The sequence below is a fragment of the Podarcis muralis genome, chromosome 10 (assembly GCF_964188315.1).
Source record: "Podarcis muralis chromosome 10, rPodMur119.hap1.1, whole genome shotgun sequence".
Lineage (NCBI taxonomy): Eukaryota > Metazoa > Chordata > Lepidosauria > Squamata > Lacertidae > Podarcis > Podarcis muralis.
The window spans coordinates 28,622,455-28,639,862 of record NC_135664.1 but is presented as its reverse complement, the minus strand read 5'-3'; the positions used below and the strand labels follow the sequence as shown (position 1 = coordinate 28,639,862).

General features: G+C 44.2%; 1 protein-coding gene across 2 annotated transcripts in view; it reads left to right on the top strand.

Annotated features, from left to right (window-relative positions):
• Nucleotides 1–3,325: 3,325 nt before the first annotated feature.
• The window catches only part of SLC38A1 (solute carrier family 38 member 1), a 46,472-nt gene continuing 32,389 nt past the window's right edge, over nt 3,326–17,408 (top strand). The window contains exons 1-3 of one of the 2 annotated variants that reach the window (XM_028746255.2): nt 3,326–3,622; nt 12,465–12,659; nt 17,278–17,353. In XM_028746255.2, the coding sequence (XP_028602088.2) occupies nt 12,541–12,659; nt 17,278–17,353 (195 nt within the window). In that variant the 5' untranslated portion in view covers nt 3,326–3,622; nt 12,465–12,540. Of the gene's footprint in view, nt 3,623–12,464; nt 12,660–17,277; nt 17,354–17,408 lie in introns of those variants that run through there. The other variant, XM_077934671.1, reaches the window with a different exon arrangement.

The following is a 17,408-nucleotide window of genomic DNA, read 5'->3' as shown; positions in this document are numbered from 1 at the left end:
CAATTTGCAACCCACAGCTGAGCCCAGTACTCAAATATACAGAGGAACACTTCAGTATCTAATATAGTAAACAAACAAGACTGTGATGCAAGGATGTTCAGTTTTGTTTATCTAACTGTCACAATACCATCTAGATGAAGAAGCACATTTCACAAATTCCAGAAGCAGAGCTGGAAGGAATTCCCTTCTGCTAATTTTGTTACCATCTTTGCACGTTGCTGTGAAAATGTAGTTGTGGTTTGCATTGCAGACTGACATGTTTTCTGACGGTGAAATGAAATGCATGTCCAATTATACATTACAAGCAGAGGCAGCTGCGGCTGCAACCCTTGACAAGCTTAGTAAAATCCAATGGGTCTTCATTGCAATTAAGTATGCTTAAGAAGATTTGTTTGTTTGTTTGTTTGTTTGGTATACCACTCTTTATGTGTAGATCTCAGGGTGGTTCAAAACAATTGAAAGTTGGAGAAACAAAACCAAAAAATGAGCTTTTGTCTAAAATTCTCCTTACTGCCAAATACTACACAGGTAGCATTAAACAGCCACTCCAAGAGCTAAGAAGATAAGTAACTAACTATGCAGTCTTTAGAAGACATCTAAAGGCCACTGGCGGACAAGGGGGGGGCAGGGGGAGCGGGACACCCCGGGTGCCATCCCTGGTGGGGTGCCATTGCGGCCGCCCCCAGGACGCACACCATGGCCCCTGGGACGTGCACCAGCCATGCCCCCACCTGTTCTCCGCTCCCAGAGCGTGTAGCTCTGCCACTGCTAAAGGCGGCCCTGCAGAGGGAAGGGTATTTTTTTAATGTTTAATGTTTTATTATGTTTTTTATATGTGGGAATCCGCCAAGAGTGGCTGGGGCAACCCAGTCAGATGGGCAGGGTATAAATAATAAATTTATTGTTGCTTTTGTTGTTGAATAGGACATCCCTATTTTCATGGTAGTGACGTATGGAAGTGAGAGCTGGACCATAAAGAAGGCTGATCTTCGAAGAATTAATGCTTTTGAATTATGGTGCTAGAGGAGACTCTTGAGAGTCCCATGGACTGCGAGATCAAACCGATCCATTCTTAAGGAAAAACAGCCCTGAGTGCTCACTGGAAGGACAGATCCTGAAGCTGAGGCTCCAATACTTTGGCCACCTCATGAGAAGAGAAGACTCCATGGAAAAGACCCTGATGCTGGGAAAGATGGAGGGCACAAGGAGAAGGGGGTGACAGAGGACGAGATGGTTGGACAGTGTTGTTGAAGCTACCAACATGAGTTTGACCAAACTGCGGGAGGCAGTGGAAGACAGGACTGCCTGGTGCACTCTGGTCCATGGGGTCATGAAGAGTCGGACACGACTAAACAACAACAATTTTCATCCGAGAAATGTTGGAGGGTATGCATTAAAAGAACTATCAGGCTTAACTAGATAACCTAAAAATTATTGTCTGGACATTTGGATTTCACAAATACACATATACCATTCAGTTTAACCCAGCGCTCAGATTACAGGTGGGGGTAAAGAGTGGCTGGCCCCAGCCCCCTATTTTTTGTGATGCCCTCCCTCAGGGACTGAAGAGGGGCTTGATTTGGCTAAAATATAGAGGCGAGTAAAGCAGCCTCCTGTTAAAACCCATCCCCTTTTGCAGAGGCCTCAGGCCCATCCACAGCATCAATACCACCTGCGAGGAAAGGAAATAAAGTGTGGTGGGAGGGGGAAGCAAATGCCCCCAGCCTTATATTTAAAATCATTAAAATCACATGGAAATCCCTACGTTTCCCTCTATAATTCGAGCACAAATCACATTACTGCTTTGCAATGTTGAAAACAAAACGAAACAGCGACAACGGCTTCACCTAGACTGAGGATCCCAAGCATGCTCTACCCCAGGCATAGGCAAACTCAGCCCTCCAGATGTTTTGAGACTACAATTCCCATCATCCCTGACCACTGGTCCTATTAGCTAGGGATGATGGGCGTTGTAGTCCCCAAACATCTGGAGGGCTGAGTTTGCCTTTGCCTGCTCTACCTGGACCAGTCCAAGGAGCTCTGCAGGATCAAGGAAGGTTATAGGTAACACCCATAAGGTGTGGCCAGAATTCTCTTTCTGGAGAAATGCAAAGTGCACCTGCCAGTTTACCGGACTGGTGAACGCAATCAAGCAGAGACACGTGGCGAGATAAGAAACTGAATGAAACATCAAAGAAAGCTTTTTAAAAAAAACAAAAACCCCTTCTTTCCTGTGTATATAGGTTGCCACCAACTTTCCAGAAGGCTGTGTGGAGTTTTCCCCCTACCTCCCCGGAAAAGAAAGATTGGATATCCTGCATAGGAGCCAACTCCTAGGGTGCCCCCAAAATTGATGGGGATTGCCATTTGAATGGTGTGCATGCAGGGTGGGGCTTACCTGGACCTCCCCCCCATGCAATATTTTATTCGAGTTCGCACCCCGGATATCCTGTATATCATGGGATAGCTCTGTCCGTACAGCATAGAAAATCCTAGAAATGTAAAGTTGGAAGGGACCCTGAGAATCACCCCTGCAATGCTGTCCCCTCCGAGGATTGAACCTTGGCATTATCAGCGCCACGCTCTCACCAACGGAGGTATGACTCTTAATCTCAGAGTTGCGGGTTCGAGTCCCACGCTGGGCAAAAGATTCCTTGCATTGCAGGAGGTTGGACTAGAGGCAGTGGCGTAGCGTGGGGGGTGCAAGGGGGGCCGGCCGCACCGGGCGCAACATCTGGGGTTAGGGCAAATCCATGGGTTAGGGGGCGCAAATTACTTGCCTTGCCCCGGGTGCTGACAACCCACGCTACGCCACTGACTAGAGGACCCTCGTGGTCCCTGCCGACTGTACAAACCTATGATGTGTGTGTGTGTGTGTGTGTGTGTGTTGTCTCTTAAACTCTCCTCACCTAGATCAGAAGCAACGGTTCAGCTCAGGCCTAGGGAAAGCTTGCCCACGCTTGACTCGCTCTTCGTATCGCTTTCTTATTATAGGGCAAAGCCGATCGCCTTCAAAACACAAAAGCCCAGATGGTCCGACGGCAAACAGCATCCTTGCCACCTGCGAGGGAGGGAGGGAAGGAAGGAAACGAAAAGGGCGGGGGCGGGGGGAGCAGGGAGGAGAGCCCACGCGCCCCAGCCAGAGATTTAAAAGCATTTAATCCCTCAAGAACGGATTAAGAATAAAATATAATAATAATAATAATGCGGTCCTGAGGCACAGAGCATCCATTCACCCACCAACGACGACGACGAGGAGGAGGAGACGACGAGAGAGGAAGGAGGCGGGAGCTGCGCGCTTGGCGCCCCCTTGAAGGTCGTTTGGCATCTTCCATTCATTCCGTCTAGCGCTTCGCCACGCCGCCTCAGAAACAACCGCTGGGCTTTAAAAATTAAATTTTAAATTAAAAAGGAGGAACATTCTCTTCCTCCGAGCTCCCAAAACGTCACCCCTTCTTGGCAACGGGGCGACAAGAGCCCGAGAGCGAGCGAGGGAGAGGCAGCTCTTCTAACAAAGGAGAGACCCCCCGAAGGCGGGGCGCGGGAGAAGAAACACCTCAGCTTGGGCTTCTTTATTCGTGAAGACTGAGGGGAGAAAAGGAGGGACCGGCCGCATTAACAGGTACGGAGTTGGGGGGGGGGGTCGCAGAGAGATAGCCTCGTGTGTCCCCTCCCTCATCTCAGCCATTCACCCTCGGAAGGACACATGGCCGGCGACAGGAGAGAGCGGCTTTCTAGCTGGCGCATGTTGGGCGTCGGTGCTTTTGGCCAAAGAGGTCGGGGGCTCCTGGGCGCCTGAGGGAAATGGCGAGAAGAGGCGCCTCGCCGCGGCCCGGGAGCCGCGTGTAGCCGCATGGCTGCTTCTTGTCGGGTCTGCTAGTGAGGAGGAGAGACCCTCACCTCCACCCCAGCCAGCCAGCCAGCCCCCTTTCTTCCCGCCTTCGCTTCTCGGGCTGGCAGGCATTCTTCTCCCGCGCTGCGAAAAAGACCCGCACGTTTTGGTCTCTCTTTTCTTTCTCCATTATGGGTGGAGGGAAAAAGGCGCGTAGGAAGCGAATGTGTGTGACTCATGCGCCGCACTTATTTCCACCTCTCTGAGGGGGGGGCACCCACCGTAAACACACACACACACACATATAAATACACTAAATGAGACCCTAATGAAACAGTTTTAGCAGACCTAGGTCACTGTTCAGGCTGAGGCACAAGCCACGTTACTAGAATGTAGTCCTAATAAAAAGAAACGGATTTGATGGCTGGCCACCTTGACATGGGAAAAGAAGGGGAGCGAGCAGGGAGAGTGAAATTCGTCTTTGTCCTCCTCACTTTGCAAAAGGTTCCACCTGAAATGGTCCCTTCCTTTCTTCCAGAAGCCCCTCCCCCCGGTTTGTTTATTTATTTATTTATTTAAGAAATGGAATTGGGTTTCTGAATTGCTGGCAAGCTAAAGCTGATACTCTTGAATGCCAAAAATAGGGATGTTGGTGGACCGAAACCAAAAGAGGGACACTTATTTTTAAAAAATGACATGCGGGATTTTTTTGAATGGAACATATTGTCACTGATCTTCCTCCTTCTCTTTTTTAAGGCAGTTAACTTGTCAGCTGCTTAGGTACATTTGCTGTGGGTGTATTTATTAATGCTTCACTGCATTGGCCCTTTTCACCAGAAAAAGACTTTGTCCCAACCTTGCTTGTGGCCCACTCAGGTCTAAATCATGCATGCCCTGAATAAAGATGTTGTTGCTTTCACAGGAAATTGAAATTTGCCCTTTTTTAAAAAAGATCCAGTAGTTTCACCCCACTGCACTCCACTCCTTTAAAGCTCCACTGGAACATTTTTGTGCCTTTTGGATAACAATCATCTGTGCAAAATGAAAATGCTGCTACTCTGCTGTGACTGATTCTGTAGGGCTCTGCTGGGTATTCAAGAGGGATGCTACAGATTACTTTGGAATTAATGATCAATTTCTTACGTCACTTGGCTGTATTGTAGTCCTTGTGAATCACTTGGAGACTGGAAGTTAACCGGTTTATAATTTGTTCAAATAAGTAACTACTTCACTGAGAAGTTCAAGGTTATGCTAGGAATGCAGACCTGGTTCTAGCCTGCATCTGTATAGAGCTGACATCTTTTCCAAGTCTTGGTTTCTCTCCTAGAGAGGCTTTTTCTCTGTTCTATTCTTCTCTCCCTCTCTTGTGGTTAGTGCCTTTGCTTTTTTTATCACACACCATCAGTGTCCTTTCTGCCATAAGCCATTTGTTCACAAAGCAGAGTTGTCATACAACCTGTTGCTATCACTGATTGCCTCCATGGGCAGGGTGGGGGAGTAAAGATTGTAAATGTAGAAATACTGGGTGATGTCCTATGAATTCCTACAGTAGGTCCATTGGTTACAGTGGGTCTGCTTTGAGTGTGACTAAACATTATGTAGCGCCCCTTATAACCACCATACTCATTAGTATTATTAGCTTAATTTCAAGACAGAGTTAAACTTGCTGAAATGCGCTGAAATCGGTGGAGTCCCAATTCTGTGCTGGATTTAGGCTATTAATATTATGATTATTGGCATCGTTGTCTTCAGCCTGCTTAAACATGCCAGATTATCATTTGATTATCCTGCCTCCCACTGGCCTCCTTCTGCTCCTTTTATTGCCATTTTAGTCAGGCCTCTTTTATCCTTGAAAATAGTTGCATCTTTTATGGTGGATTTCACCTTTCCCTGCCTGATTCATTTCAAAAAGAATGCTGAATTTATTATTTATATTTATTCTTGTGTTGCAGTGGTTAGATAGTGTTGGACTATGACCTGCAAGAGACCAGGGTTCAAATTCCGGAACAGCCCGTGCGCCTGCAGATGTAGTAAACCGGGCTTACCAAATTCTGAAATACCTTCTAAAGATCACCCCCACCACCTGCAACACAATGAAACCCAGAGTCTAAAGCTACTTAACTGCTCCATTACTCATATCTATCCCACCTGAAGATCTTTGGTGAAAGGAAGGCAAGGTATAAATATAATAAAATGCTCTTAAAGATGTCCCGTTGGACTCTTTGGGAGAGGGGCTTAGCTACTAAACTTTACATCAGCTTGCAAACACTGAAAACTGAACTTTGATGGTGAAGTAGTGGATGGGAAGTGGCTGTTCACTTGAAATCCACCACCAGAAATCCACCAACATGCTTTTCTTAGAACGGAAGGGTAATTTTCATAACGCTACTTGATGCCACATAGTTTATCCCATCTATTTAAAAACGAAAACAAAGACATTTGTGTACATACAGAGAAGAACATGCTAATCCAGAATGTGGTTCTCAAGTCTCCTCCATTCCACAACATGATTTCTCCCTTCTCCCACTACATTTTTTGTGATCAGACATAAGAATGATCTTATTAATATCCTCTTTTTGCTATCATTTTCTCTCACTCTTAATAGTTCAGGCCTAAATAAATGTGGGCGTTAAACCACAAATTGGGCAAGAAAAAATATATTTAAAGCAATCTTCAGTTGACTATGCTGTATAAATAGCCCTTCAGTCCATATATTTAATGTTCTGAATCAAAGAATGAATAGAATTTAGGAAGCCAATGAGCTAGAGGTGCCTGCGGTCTAAAGTCCTAGCATTATGGAAGAATTTTAATATCCTACATGATGATCTTAATAATGTATTTTAAGAGACTTGAATGAAACACAGTTTGTTTGGGTATCTGACCTTCTTTACAGTAGCTCTTCTCAAGCCTCAATTGGCTTTACATTTTGAGGTGATGTGAGGGTTTTATATTTGTTTACTGTATGTGTTTTAAATGTTTTGATATTTTTTTTAAAAGATATTTATATTTTTGTCAGCTACCACATGCAAATCATTGCTGGCTAGTTGGTAGAATGCTCCTTTCAGAATAACATAATAATAAAATATGTCCATTTTGCAAAAAACGAGAACGGGATCAGAGACATCGCATGTCAGCTGATAAAGAGGATGCTAATGAACATGAATATACATAATATTCAGTACACTTCCAACAACCAGTACAGAATTAATTGCTTTTTAATATGTCTGTTCTGCCTTTGTGATCTCCCCACCCCGTGCCTGCACCTGGTCGCCCCCCCCCCCCCCCCCGGTTCTATTTTAAACGTTAGGCTGTAATTCTGTAGCCAGTTTCCTGGCTGTAAAGCCTGCTAAACTCAGTTGGACTCCTTCTGAGTAGTCATGCATAGGACTGCACTGTTAGTGGTGTCTTGATTTGATACAGCACAGCAATTTGTTTTAGTTTGTAGCTGCATGCTGGCATGTGTAATCACAGTGGTTTCTCATGGTTATGCTGTGTTATCAGCACAGGGATGAATTTAGGAGCAACAGACCTACCTTGGGCAGCAGACTTAGGTCCCACAGGTCTCAGAGGGCACCTCTCATGGACTGGCTACTCATCTCTCCAGTCAACAAGCAAAGCAAATAGTTCACCTTTACTGTTGACAAGCGGCCAGTGTTGCATTTATGTTTGTTTGATTTGTGGGGAACTTTACGCCACCACTGCTCATTCGGTGATGTACATATGACTGTGAGTGATTGTGATCCAGACTCATGCATGCAGATTTATAGTCTTCTATGGCAAGCTGCTCTATGCATCAAAGTTATTAAATCTCTGCACATACAATAAAAAAATAAGGTATTCAGAAATGGAGCAAATACATGCAGGGAGCACTACTGATGATTCTTGTTCCTGATCCTTGGTTGAGGTCTCCATGCTTGGTTGGGTACACTGAAGACCCTGTCCCAACAGCAGGCAAACCCTTCTCATCCTCGCTTTTTCCTTGAGCTGCAAATTGGCGCTGGGGACAAGATGGATAAACAGTCACAGAAGACTGTTACTCGCAGGAGTACAACTTCATGGTTCAGTATGGAGTTGGGCTTGGTGTTAGCACAGAGTGCTTAATAAGCACACCAAAGGCTTCTTCTGTGTTTGGCTGACAGAGAAGGGTTTTTTCCCAGAGGTTAGAAAAATTAGCAACATCATATATTTTTGAGTTCAATCTGTCCCTTTCCCAAGCCTGGCTAAGAGAAGTTGCAAAGGAGAACTATGCGCTTGAATCGATTTGCATTTTCTCCCCTTGATGGTGCATGGGATTTGCCCAAAGCTAAATGTAGTGAGAGCAGTCAGATTAGAGTTTAATGATTCCTGATCTTTTTATCAACCTGGTAGCAGGAAACCAGTTTCTGAACATGTGCAGTGTGGTTTGTTGGAACTCTCTCTTTTTTAAAAACAGTTGAATAGAACATCCTGTTTATGTCTCCAAACAGAGCATGCGTGTGTGGCCCGGGGGTGGGTGGGAGAAGTAGCGTTGCAGTAGCAGGCCAGGCCAGGCCTTTGACTTTTACACATTCAGTATACCCTATCGGTGCGAAATGAAAGCCCACACCTATCAGAAAATTCTCCTTGCTGTTTCGCAGTCCTTTTCAAACTTAGAAAACATACCCTTTCTGCATATATGCAGTATGGCTAATAGGTGATTCATCAGTGGCAGTGTTCAAAATTAGCCAGGCACATTTTGCACCCTGCTATCGGTCACTTGCAACCAAGGGAAGCTGCCTGGGCACCAGGATGGCGCCTGACATCTCCACCATCTGGAAGTGCATGCCTGGGGATCTTTGGAACGTGACTGTTTTCACACACTAATACCACATCCTGCAGAATTTCTATTCGTTGTATGTTATCTGCACAATCAGAATGAATTTCAGGAACCAAAATGCTTTTTCTGTGCAGCCTGAGGAGGAGCAAGCAGTAAACAATGTTATAGTTAATTGCCATCGCTTGTCTTCATTTACCCCACCCCACTGTTCTGCTCATTGTTGCGAAGAGTTTTCCTACATTATGAATGATCTGTGTCACCGTTAAGAAAAAGAGGTCGGAACAGGCCAATAGATATGTGGACAGTCCCTGGATAAAGTGGCTTTTCTTATTTAAGTTCTCAAAAGTTCTTAACCCAGCTCAAGGTTGTCATCTGAACTTACTGATAATCAATCACAGGCAGTCCATCATTTGGAAAATAAGACTTTAGAGCCATCTTGCCCCCAAATGGCAACATTCCGTTTTGGCAACTGTAACCTTGGTTTATGGAGCCGTTTGGCACCTAGCAGCACTGTGGTCTAAACCACTGAGCCTAGGGCTTGCCAATCAGAAGGTCGGCAGTTCGAATCCCCACGACGGGGTGAGCTTCCGTTGCTCGGTTCCAGCTCCTGCCAACCTAGCAGTTCGAAAGCACGTCAAAGTGCAAGTAGATAAATAGGTACCACTCCGGCGGGAATGTAAACAGTGTTTCCATGTGCTGCTCTGGTTCGCCAGAAGCGGCTTAGTCATGCTGGCCACATGGCCCGGAAAAACTGTCTGCGGACAAACGTCGACTCCCTCAGCCAGTAAAGCGAGATGAGCGCCGCAACGCCAGAGTTGTTTGTGACTGGACTTAACGGTTAGGGGTCCTTTACATTTTTTACCTTATATCTCTTAGTTTCTAACAATGATCAGTAGCATAATAATGGAATCATTAATATGCCTAATTAAGGGTTGCCATATTTCAATATTTCAAATTCGGACACAAAACTTGTTGAGCTTTGGGGGGGGGGCAAAGAGGTTCAGACTCTTACCCCTCATCTATACTTCTCCAATGGCAATTAGAGCATGTTCAAGGCAGTGTTAGAAACTCAGATATATAAGCTAATCATTTATATATCTGAGGAAGAGGCCTACAAAGAAATAGAAGTGCCGAAAGGGTCAGTGCTGGATTTATTTCTGAATATGTTTGCTATTTCCTCAGTGAAGCTTTCTTTCCCTTAAAGAAAAGGATAATATAATCCACTCAGAGCAGAAGTACTTAGATGGTTAAACAGTTGTAATAAGCTTTCACTTACTTACATCCATGTTATGAGATCACAACCCATTTGAAGACTTCCCTCCTTTCTTTTTAAAAAGTGGGTTACATATAACATTCCTTATCGAGCCTGCCTGTTACATTCAGTGTGTTACAATCAACTGTGTTTTTTAAAAAATCTTTTTCCTGTTGCTGAACTTTATCTTCTAGAAATTATCACCTGTGATAACTTACTTCCTTTCTAGTTCTTGACATGTGTTTTGTTTGAAAGGGCCAGTTTGCAGAGTTGCTGTGGAACTTAATATCTTATGCTCATAATCCCATAGTCGGTCTCCCTGGTCCTCGTCCTCTTCTTTTCAAAGGTAAGGCTAGGGAGAGGAGGGAACACAAAAGATATCACATGGCAGTCTTTACATAAAGGAAGCAGTTTATGTGAAACTAGAGCTCTAGGTCTAAAGGCATCTCTTAGGCACATAAATGAGCCTCTAGCAAGATCAGCCTGCCTATGAACAGAAAGAGGAATCCAATTTCAGCCTGTAAGCAAATTGTTGACTTCTATGGCTGAAGCTAGTACCCTCTAAAAAGCCCAGCTTTAAAATCTACCTGAACTCAGGTGGAAACAGTCCAAAGGAATGGAGGCTGAAAGTCTCCCCCCCTTTTTTAAAAAAAGAAAGTGATTTTAAGAGACCCCATAAGGCTCAGTGTAGGGTACCGGTTAGAGTGCTGGACTAGGACCTGTGAGACTAGGGTTCAAATCCCCACACTGCCATGAAGCTCACAGGGTGACCTTGGGCCAATCACTGTCTCTCAGCCTAACTTACATACTTCATAGAGTTGTGGGGATAAAATGGGGAGGGGAGGACCACATACACCACTCTGAGCCTCTTGGAGAAAAGGTGGAATATAAATGCAATAAATAAATAACACCTCCCAAATTCATGTCCTTACACTTTTAATAGCCTTATAAATCATCACATTTTCTCATCACATTTCCCACAGCCAGACAAAGATAAGATGAACATTTAATAAGTGATGCTCGCTGATAGTATTATCACTAATTAGTTCAATGGCACATTTTAACTGTACAATAGTTGCTGCCATCATTATTACTACTACTTCTTTCTTTCTTCTTTGCCAATCAGTCATAGCCAAGTAAGATTGTCTCCCATGAATATAGTGTGTCTGTAAGTGACTGTGGAGGCCAATTCTGGATCCACACGTCCTGACACAGTGGGGACATAGGTTTCCAGGTGGGAGTTGATCACGGTGAGGATTTACGAAATGTGCCTTCCTCTTAGTTTGTTTCTCCCTTTCGTCCTGAGTTTGTTCTTCTCCAAAGTCCATGACTTATCCACCCAAACTTTCATTATCTGGAAATTATAAAACAGGCCTAAAGCATTCACCAGCTATGTCAAATGTAATCCTCAGACAGATATTGTAACCTGCCAGCTACTAGGCAGTCCCCCTGTTCTTACATTACCTGGCAGGCAGCGATACCCCAGCGGACTGTCACACATAGCTGCTACTCACCTTGGTGAGTTGCAATCCACTTAATGAGAGTCATCAAAACGAACCTCCAATATAGCTCCTCTCCTTTGCAGGTCTGCATGGATCATTCTAAGAGGTGACTGTGTGTTTGGGGGGGGGGCAGGAATGGCCACACCCACTTCTGACATGTGACCACCAGATGTTTGGTCAAGGATTAATGTGGCCCTTTGGCCAAATAAGGTTCGCCACCCCTGCTTTACACTGTTGATGGGATTTTTATCTCCTTACCTTCCCCCTGCACAATTGTCTCTTTTTAAAGGATTATTTACATTGGATTTTTGTCTATGCTAATATGCAGCCTGGCACCACTCCAGGTCTGTAGTGTAAATGGTGGCCCTGCCCTATTGACATTAAACAGCAGGTGCAGTCCAGGAAAAAGCATGTTGGTGTTACATGTGCAGCTGCATCCAGAGGAACTGCATTTGTTGTATTGGGACTGGAGAGACACGGGTTAAAATTCCCACACGGCCATAAATTTTAGCAGGTGGCCTTGAAACAGTCTCTTATCTCTCAACCGAAGAGAGTTATTTTGAGGAGGAGGACATGTGGGAGAGAAGCATGGCAGCTGCCACAAAAAGGGCATGGTGTAAATGTAATCATTACTTGTTAAGAGTGCAAGCATTAATAAAGTTTTTTCACCTCATACAACCTGCAGTAATATTTAATTTCATAATTTCGCATTTCTCTCAAAGTATGTACACATGGGAGTAGATCGCTTTGCATGCCGAATGACAACCTTGATTATACATTGTGCAAAATTAAATACATCTAGATGGGGAGGAAGAATCTCTCTTAATCTTTCCCAAAGTTCTCAGGCTGCTATTTGTCTGTCAACAATTATATACTGATGGTAGAAATATACAAATGCCATTTAGAGCATTCAGATCACCAGTCCTAGAGAAAGTCCTAGCACCAAGTTGTGTGTGTGTGTGTGTGTGTGTGTGTGAGAGAGAGAGAGAGAGAGAGAGAGAGAGAGAGAGAGAGACACTTGAGAGGTTATTGTTTCTTTTCTTATTCTGACTTTGAACTTTTTCTTTTCTTTTCTTTTTGCAGGTTTTCAGGCTCACGTTACAGGTGCTACTGATCTCTAAAGACCAAGCAGGCTTCAGAATAAGTTCACTAAATCAAGATGCCTTTCAAAGCAGGCCTAGAATTAACTGAGATGCAGAATATGACAGTTCCTGAGGATGATAACATCAGCAATGACTCCAATGATTTCACAGAAGTAGAAAATGGCCAGATGAATAGGTGAGTAGTTTTCCACTGCCCCAGATTTACCATGTGAAAACACGCTGTTTAAAAACAGTGTTTCTGACTTGAAACACAGCTCATGAATGATTCATTACTGAGTCATGTTCCATTTGAGAATGTGATTTGAATTTCATACCCAGCCTCTGTTGGGCATTGGCAGTAAAAACATAGTGTACCAATTTATTCAACCTTTAAATGTTGGCATATTTAATACAAATGTATAGAGTGCTTTGTAACCAACAAACCCCACAACTCAGCACAGCACAAAGGAAAAAGAAAAAGCAACAACATTCAACATTTGGGATTAGCATTACACACTATCTTAGATGTCTCTGGGTCTTTGACTACTTTTCAGTAGCCAAAATAGTGGCCAAATTGGTTCCAAACTAAAACATGGTTCAGATGATCTATTTTTCTTAGGTTTGAGGCATACGTAAAAGAGTAAACTTCCGTGTTGTGCAGGATTCTTCATTAATTTCGTTTACACTGAGATTTGGGCATCTTCAAGCAAGATTATTTATTATTGCATATTGCACCAAGCACCAGTTTTTCTGCTGCTGAACTTGGTGCAGCATGCATTCTTAAATGAACGTGCTTGAAAGTCCAAAAAATCTCATGTAGGCCAACTTGATGGAAGAATGCTACATCAAGGATAAACCACCTGCTTTCGACAGCACATTGTACCATCTCTTGTTCTAAACCAAAATTACTTGGACCCCGTATACATGTTCACGAAGACCATGCAAAAAACTCCTGGGACTGCGCCTCTTCAGAACATGGGTGAGAGTGTTGCTTAATTCATAGCACTGGTTTTGTCTTTTAAAGCCCTTCACAGCTTTGGACCAAGTTATAAAGAACCTCCTGTCTTGGTACGTGACTATCTGTACATTAAGAACTTCAGTGGAGCATTCCTCCCCACCCCCCTCATTTTAGGTGTGGTGAGTAGTTACCGTGGAGAGGACCCTCTTACTTGTGGAGTCCTCTCTCCAGAGATGTTTGCCTGACTCCTATTTTATTGCCAGCCAGGCAAATATGCTTCTAATTTCCCCAAGCTTTTTAGATACAGTTTCAATCCTACTGCCTGTTTGATGCTGTTTTTGCAACGTTGTGGCCTTTAATTGTTCCAGTATTTTTGTAAACCACGCTACAAATAAGACTGAACCCAAACCTTATTAATGATGTAAGTGGGAGCGGGAGACGTGAGGAAGTTCAAGGATATTATGAAATTTTGTTAAAACAAAGTAACAATGTTTATTATTATTGTATTCTTTTTTCTAAAAACTCTAATAAATATTTATAAATAAATAAATAAATAAAAAAAGACTGAACCCAAACCCTACCACTGCCAAAAGAAGCAGCTGCTCAGCTCATAGAAAACCAGCATATGAGAAAGAAAGGTTATAGACCAGGCTTCTCTTAGCGGAGCTAGTTTTGTTTCCTTTGCACTGTATAGCCTGTATGTGTTTACATATACAGGCATACACAAAGGGTAGAGCATTCAGCATGTATTTCTCCACCTGCATTCTGAAGTGCTACAGTCCCAGGAGGTCTTGAGCTGTTTATTACGTTTGAGGCAAGCAGACTAAGAGCTAAATAGGTCAAATGCTTCCCAGGTCCATTTTGAGTCAGGATAAAAGCTCTGTTTTCAATATACGCACATACATTTTTACCATGTCTTGCTGTTTTAATGGCTTGATTAACTGTTACAAATGTTGCTAGCTTATTCTAGCAAATAAGAAAGAAAGAAACGCTTTGCTTACTGTTGTAACCTCAGATCTCAAATGTGCACCTAATATAAGCTGTGTGAAAGCAGTATCTTTGCTAAATTGCTTTAGAGGGAGAAATGTAGAATAAGAAATCAAAATGTATCAAATTTCATGAAATGCCATGTTTTAAGCAATCTGTAGAACACAATATTTTAAACTGTAATGTTTTCATTAGTTCAAGTTGCTTGCTCATATATTTTCTGGCCCCAATCCAGCAAAAGTTCATTATAACTGAGGCTGCAATCCTATGTATACTTCCCTGGGAGTAAGGCTGATTAAACACAGTGGCCTGATTGCTTCTGAGTAGCTATGTACAGGAACGTAACTTCGCTGTGCAATCCTAAAGACTGTTTGATGAAGGAATAACCCTATAAGTTTTATTGAAACTAATGGAAGAAGTTAGCTGTGACTAATTAAAACTCCATTGTTTTCAGATTTAATTGCATGGAGGCCATGGTGTTTAATATGGGCCAGTTAAACTTGTCACACATGCATAGCTACTGTATATACTCGAGTATAAGCCGACTTTTTCAGCATATTTTTTATGCTGAAAAAGCCCCCCTCGGCTTATACTCGAGTGAGGCAGGTGGCAGAGGGACGAGCGGAGAGAAAGGAGCCCTTTCTTGCTGCTGGTCCCGCCACCCGCCTCTCGCAAGGGCAGGCACAGGAGCCGCGGTTGGGAGAGGCGCTGCGCTGCGCTGTGCCTCTCCCAACCGGGCTCCTATGCCTGCTCTTGCAAGCGGCAGAGGCGGCGGTGGAGGGACGAGCTGCTCCTTCCTCCTCCGCCACCTTTGCCACCATCAGCGGTGGCAGAGGAGGAACAAGCAGCCCAAAAGCAGCCCTTTTGGGCTGCTCCTTCATCCTCCTCCTTCGCCACTGCTGACAGCGGCAAAGTTGCGCGTGTTCAAACACTTAAAGAAGCCCAGGTATTCCAATGCATGTGCAGCAGCGCTCCTTTCAAAAAACAAAAAACCAGGCAGAGCGGCGGTGGCGGTTGCCGGGGCAACTGCCCTTATGGTTCTAGAAGGAGCTCGTGAAGGGAAGCTGCCTCTCCTCATATCCTACTCCACCAGCCCGAGGCACATGGGGCTGCCCCGGACGGTGCCCCGGCTGGCTGCAGATCCTCGACCTCAGCTTCCTGCCTATGCATTTCCGTAGAGGGGGCCGCACCCCCACCCACCCCCGCTTCCCACACCTTGGCCGCCCTGACACTTCCCACCATACCTGGGCGCCTTGGAGGCTGAAGACGTACCTCAGGATCAGCAGGAAGAAGGGGCCTGGTTTGCTTTTGGCTCCCTCGGCTGCAAGCCCTGGGCTGCGTCTTTCTTGCTGTGTGGGCGCCTCCCCTCCTGCGAGAAGTGAATGCAAATCTCCCACCTTTGAGGGAGCTTGAACTCAAGCCCTTTGATATGTGTATGTCAAATGTTTTCAGACCGAAGGCTGGGCGAACCAGTGGGGTAGAGAGGCCCTTTGGGGGAGATGGGAAGCACCTGTGTTCTGTTGTCATCACTGCTGGAAACGTCGGGTAAGATAGCACCAGCATCCTCTTTATCCGTTGAGAAGAGGTTTCCTTAGCTTATATTTGGGTCGGCTTATACTCAAGTATATACTGTACTTAGAGATAAGTCCTGCTGAGCTTAGTGCACATAGAATTGCAGCCTTTAAGTCCAACTAATTTCAGTAGAGTAGTGAAACTTGTGCTTCACATTCTTCCATTGAAATAAATGGAGCTTATATGTCCTTGCTTTTGGTTTTTCTGTTCTCAAGGACTGGATCCAGATTTGACATTGCTTAGAGTAGATCCATAAAATCAGTGAGACTTCAGTTAGTAAATCCCATGTACTTAGCTGGATCAAACGCCAAATATGTATGGCATGAGCAACATAAATCCTGGTGGCAAGCACCCTAACATTACAGAAATATATTCAGTATAAAAGTATAAATAATTTTTTTAAATAATGAAAAACAAGATTTACAGTGCAGTCCACAAATGTATTTTTAATGCCTATAACTGGATCACACTAAAACCCCATCTCATCCAGCATTTGATTTCCAGCTGTAGCTAGCCTTGGTTCACAAGCACAATGAACTGCATTAGCAAGCAGGTGAACATGGAATTCATGGTCTATCCTGAGGGTTTCTTCCATCCATGTTTGCCCTCGTTATGGTCTTCTTGCAAGCATCTGACTGACCACTCTGGTGAAACAGGATCCTGGACTTGATAGACCTTTGGTAATACCACCTTTGAAAATGGAGGCTCTGTCCAGCTATATGGCTAAGGGCATTCAGTAGAGCTGTCCTCTGTAAATTAGTGTAAAAGCAGTGTCGCCCTCAGGGTAGGACCTCAGGGCAGATGCCTGGGGTGTCATTCAGCAAATTGAGCAAGAAGACCCCCAAACAGAGCTGGGCTGGGTTGCTGCATTATCGAAATGCCACTATTCAAAGAGAGAAGCCCCCATAAGACAATTGAAGCCAGAATCTAAAATTACCCAGCAGATTGCTGTTTTGATAGTTTTAAAATCCCTGCAGCAATCTAAACTAGCCTTCCTTCCTTATGGCAGTTTATAGGAGAGCTGAATCTGGCTCTGTACGTATATACTTCCCAGACTTAATCATTCATGCCTATCCCTTTTTGTGTGTTTTTTCTTTTGTGTGTGTACCAACCCATGTCGTTATCTGTATGATTCATTTCCTTATGGCCCAACCTTCTTGTACAACTGGGTTCTAGGTAGCTTAATTAAAACAATACACACCAACTCCATAACGGCTACAGCTCTATAATAGCACTAATGTATGTTCCTCCTGTGTATGCTGTAATGCTAAAGAAAATCCTGTTTGTTCTTTTTCAGTAAATTTATTTCAGACCGCGAGAGCAGAAGAAGTCTAACCAACAGCCACTTGGAAAAGAAGAAATGTGATGAATATGTAGGTTACCCTCCTTCCCCTCCTTGCACAAAGAGCCAGCCTGATGCCCTCCAAA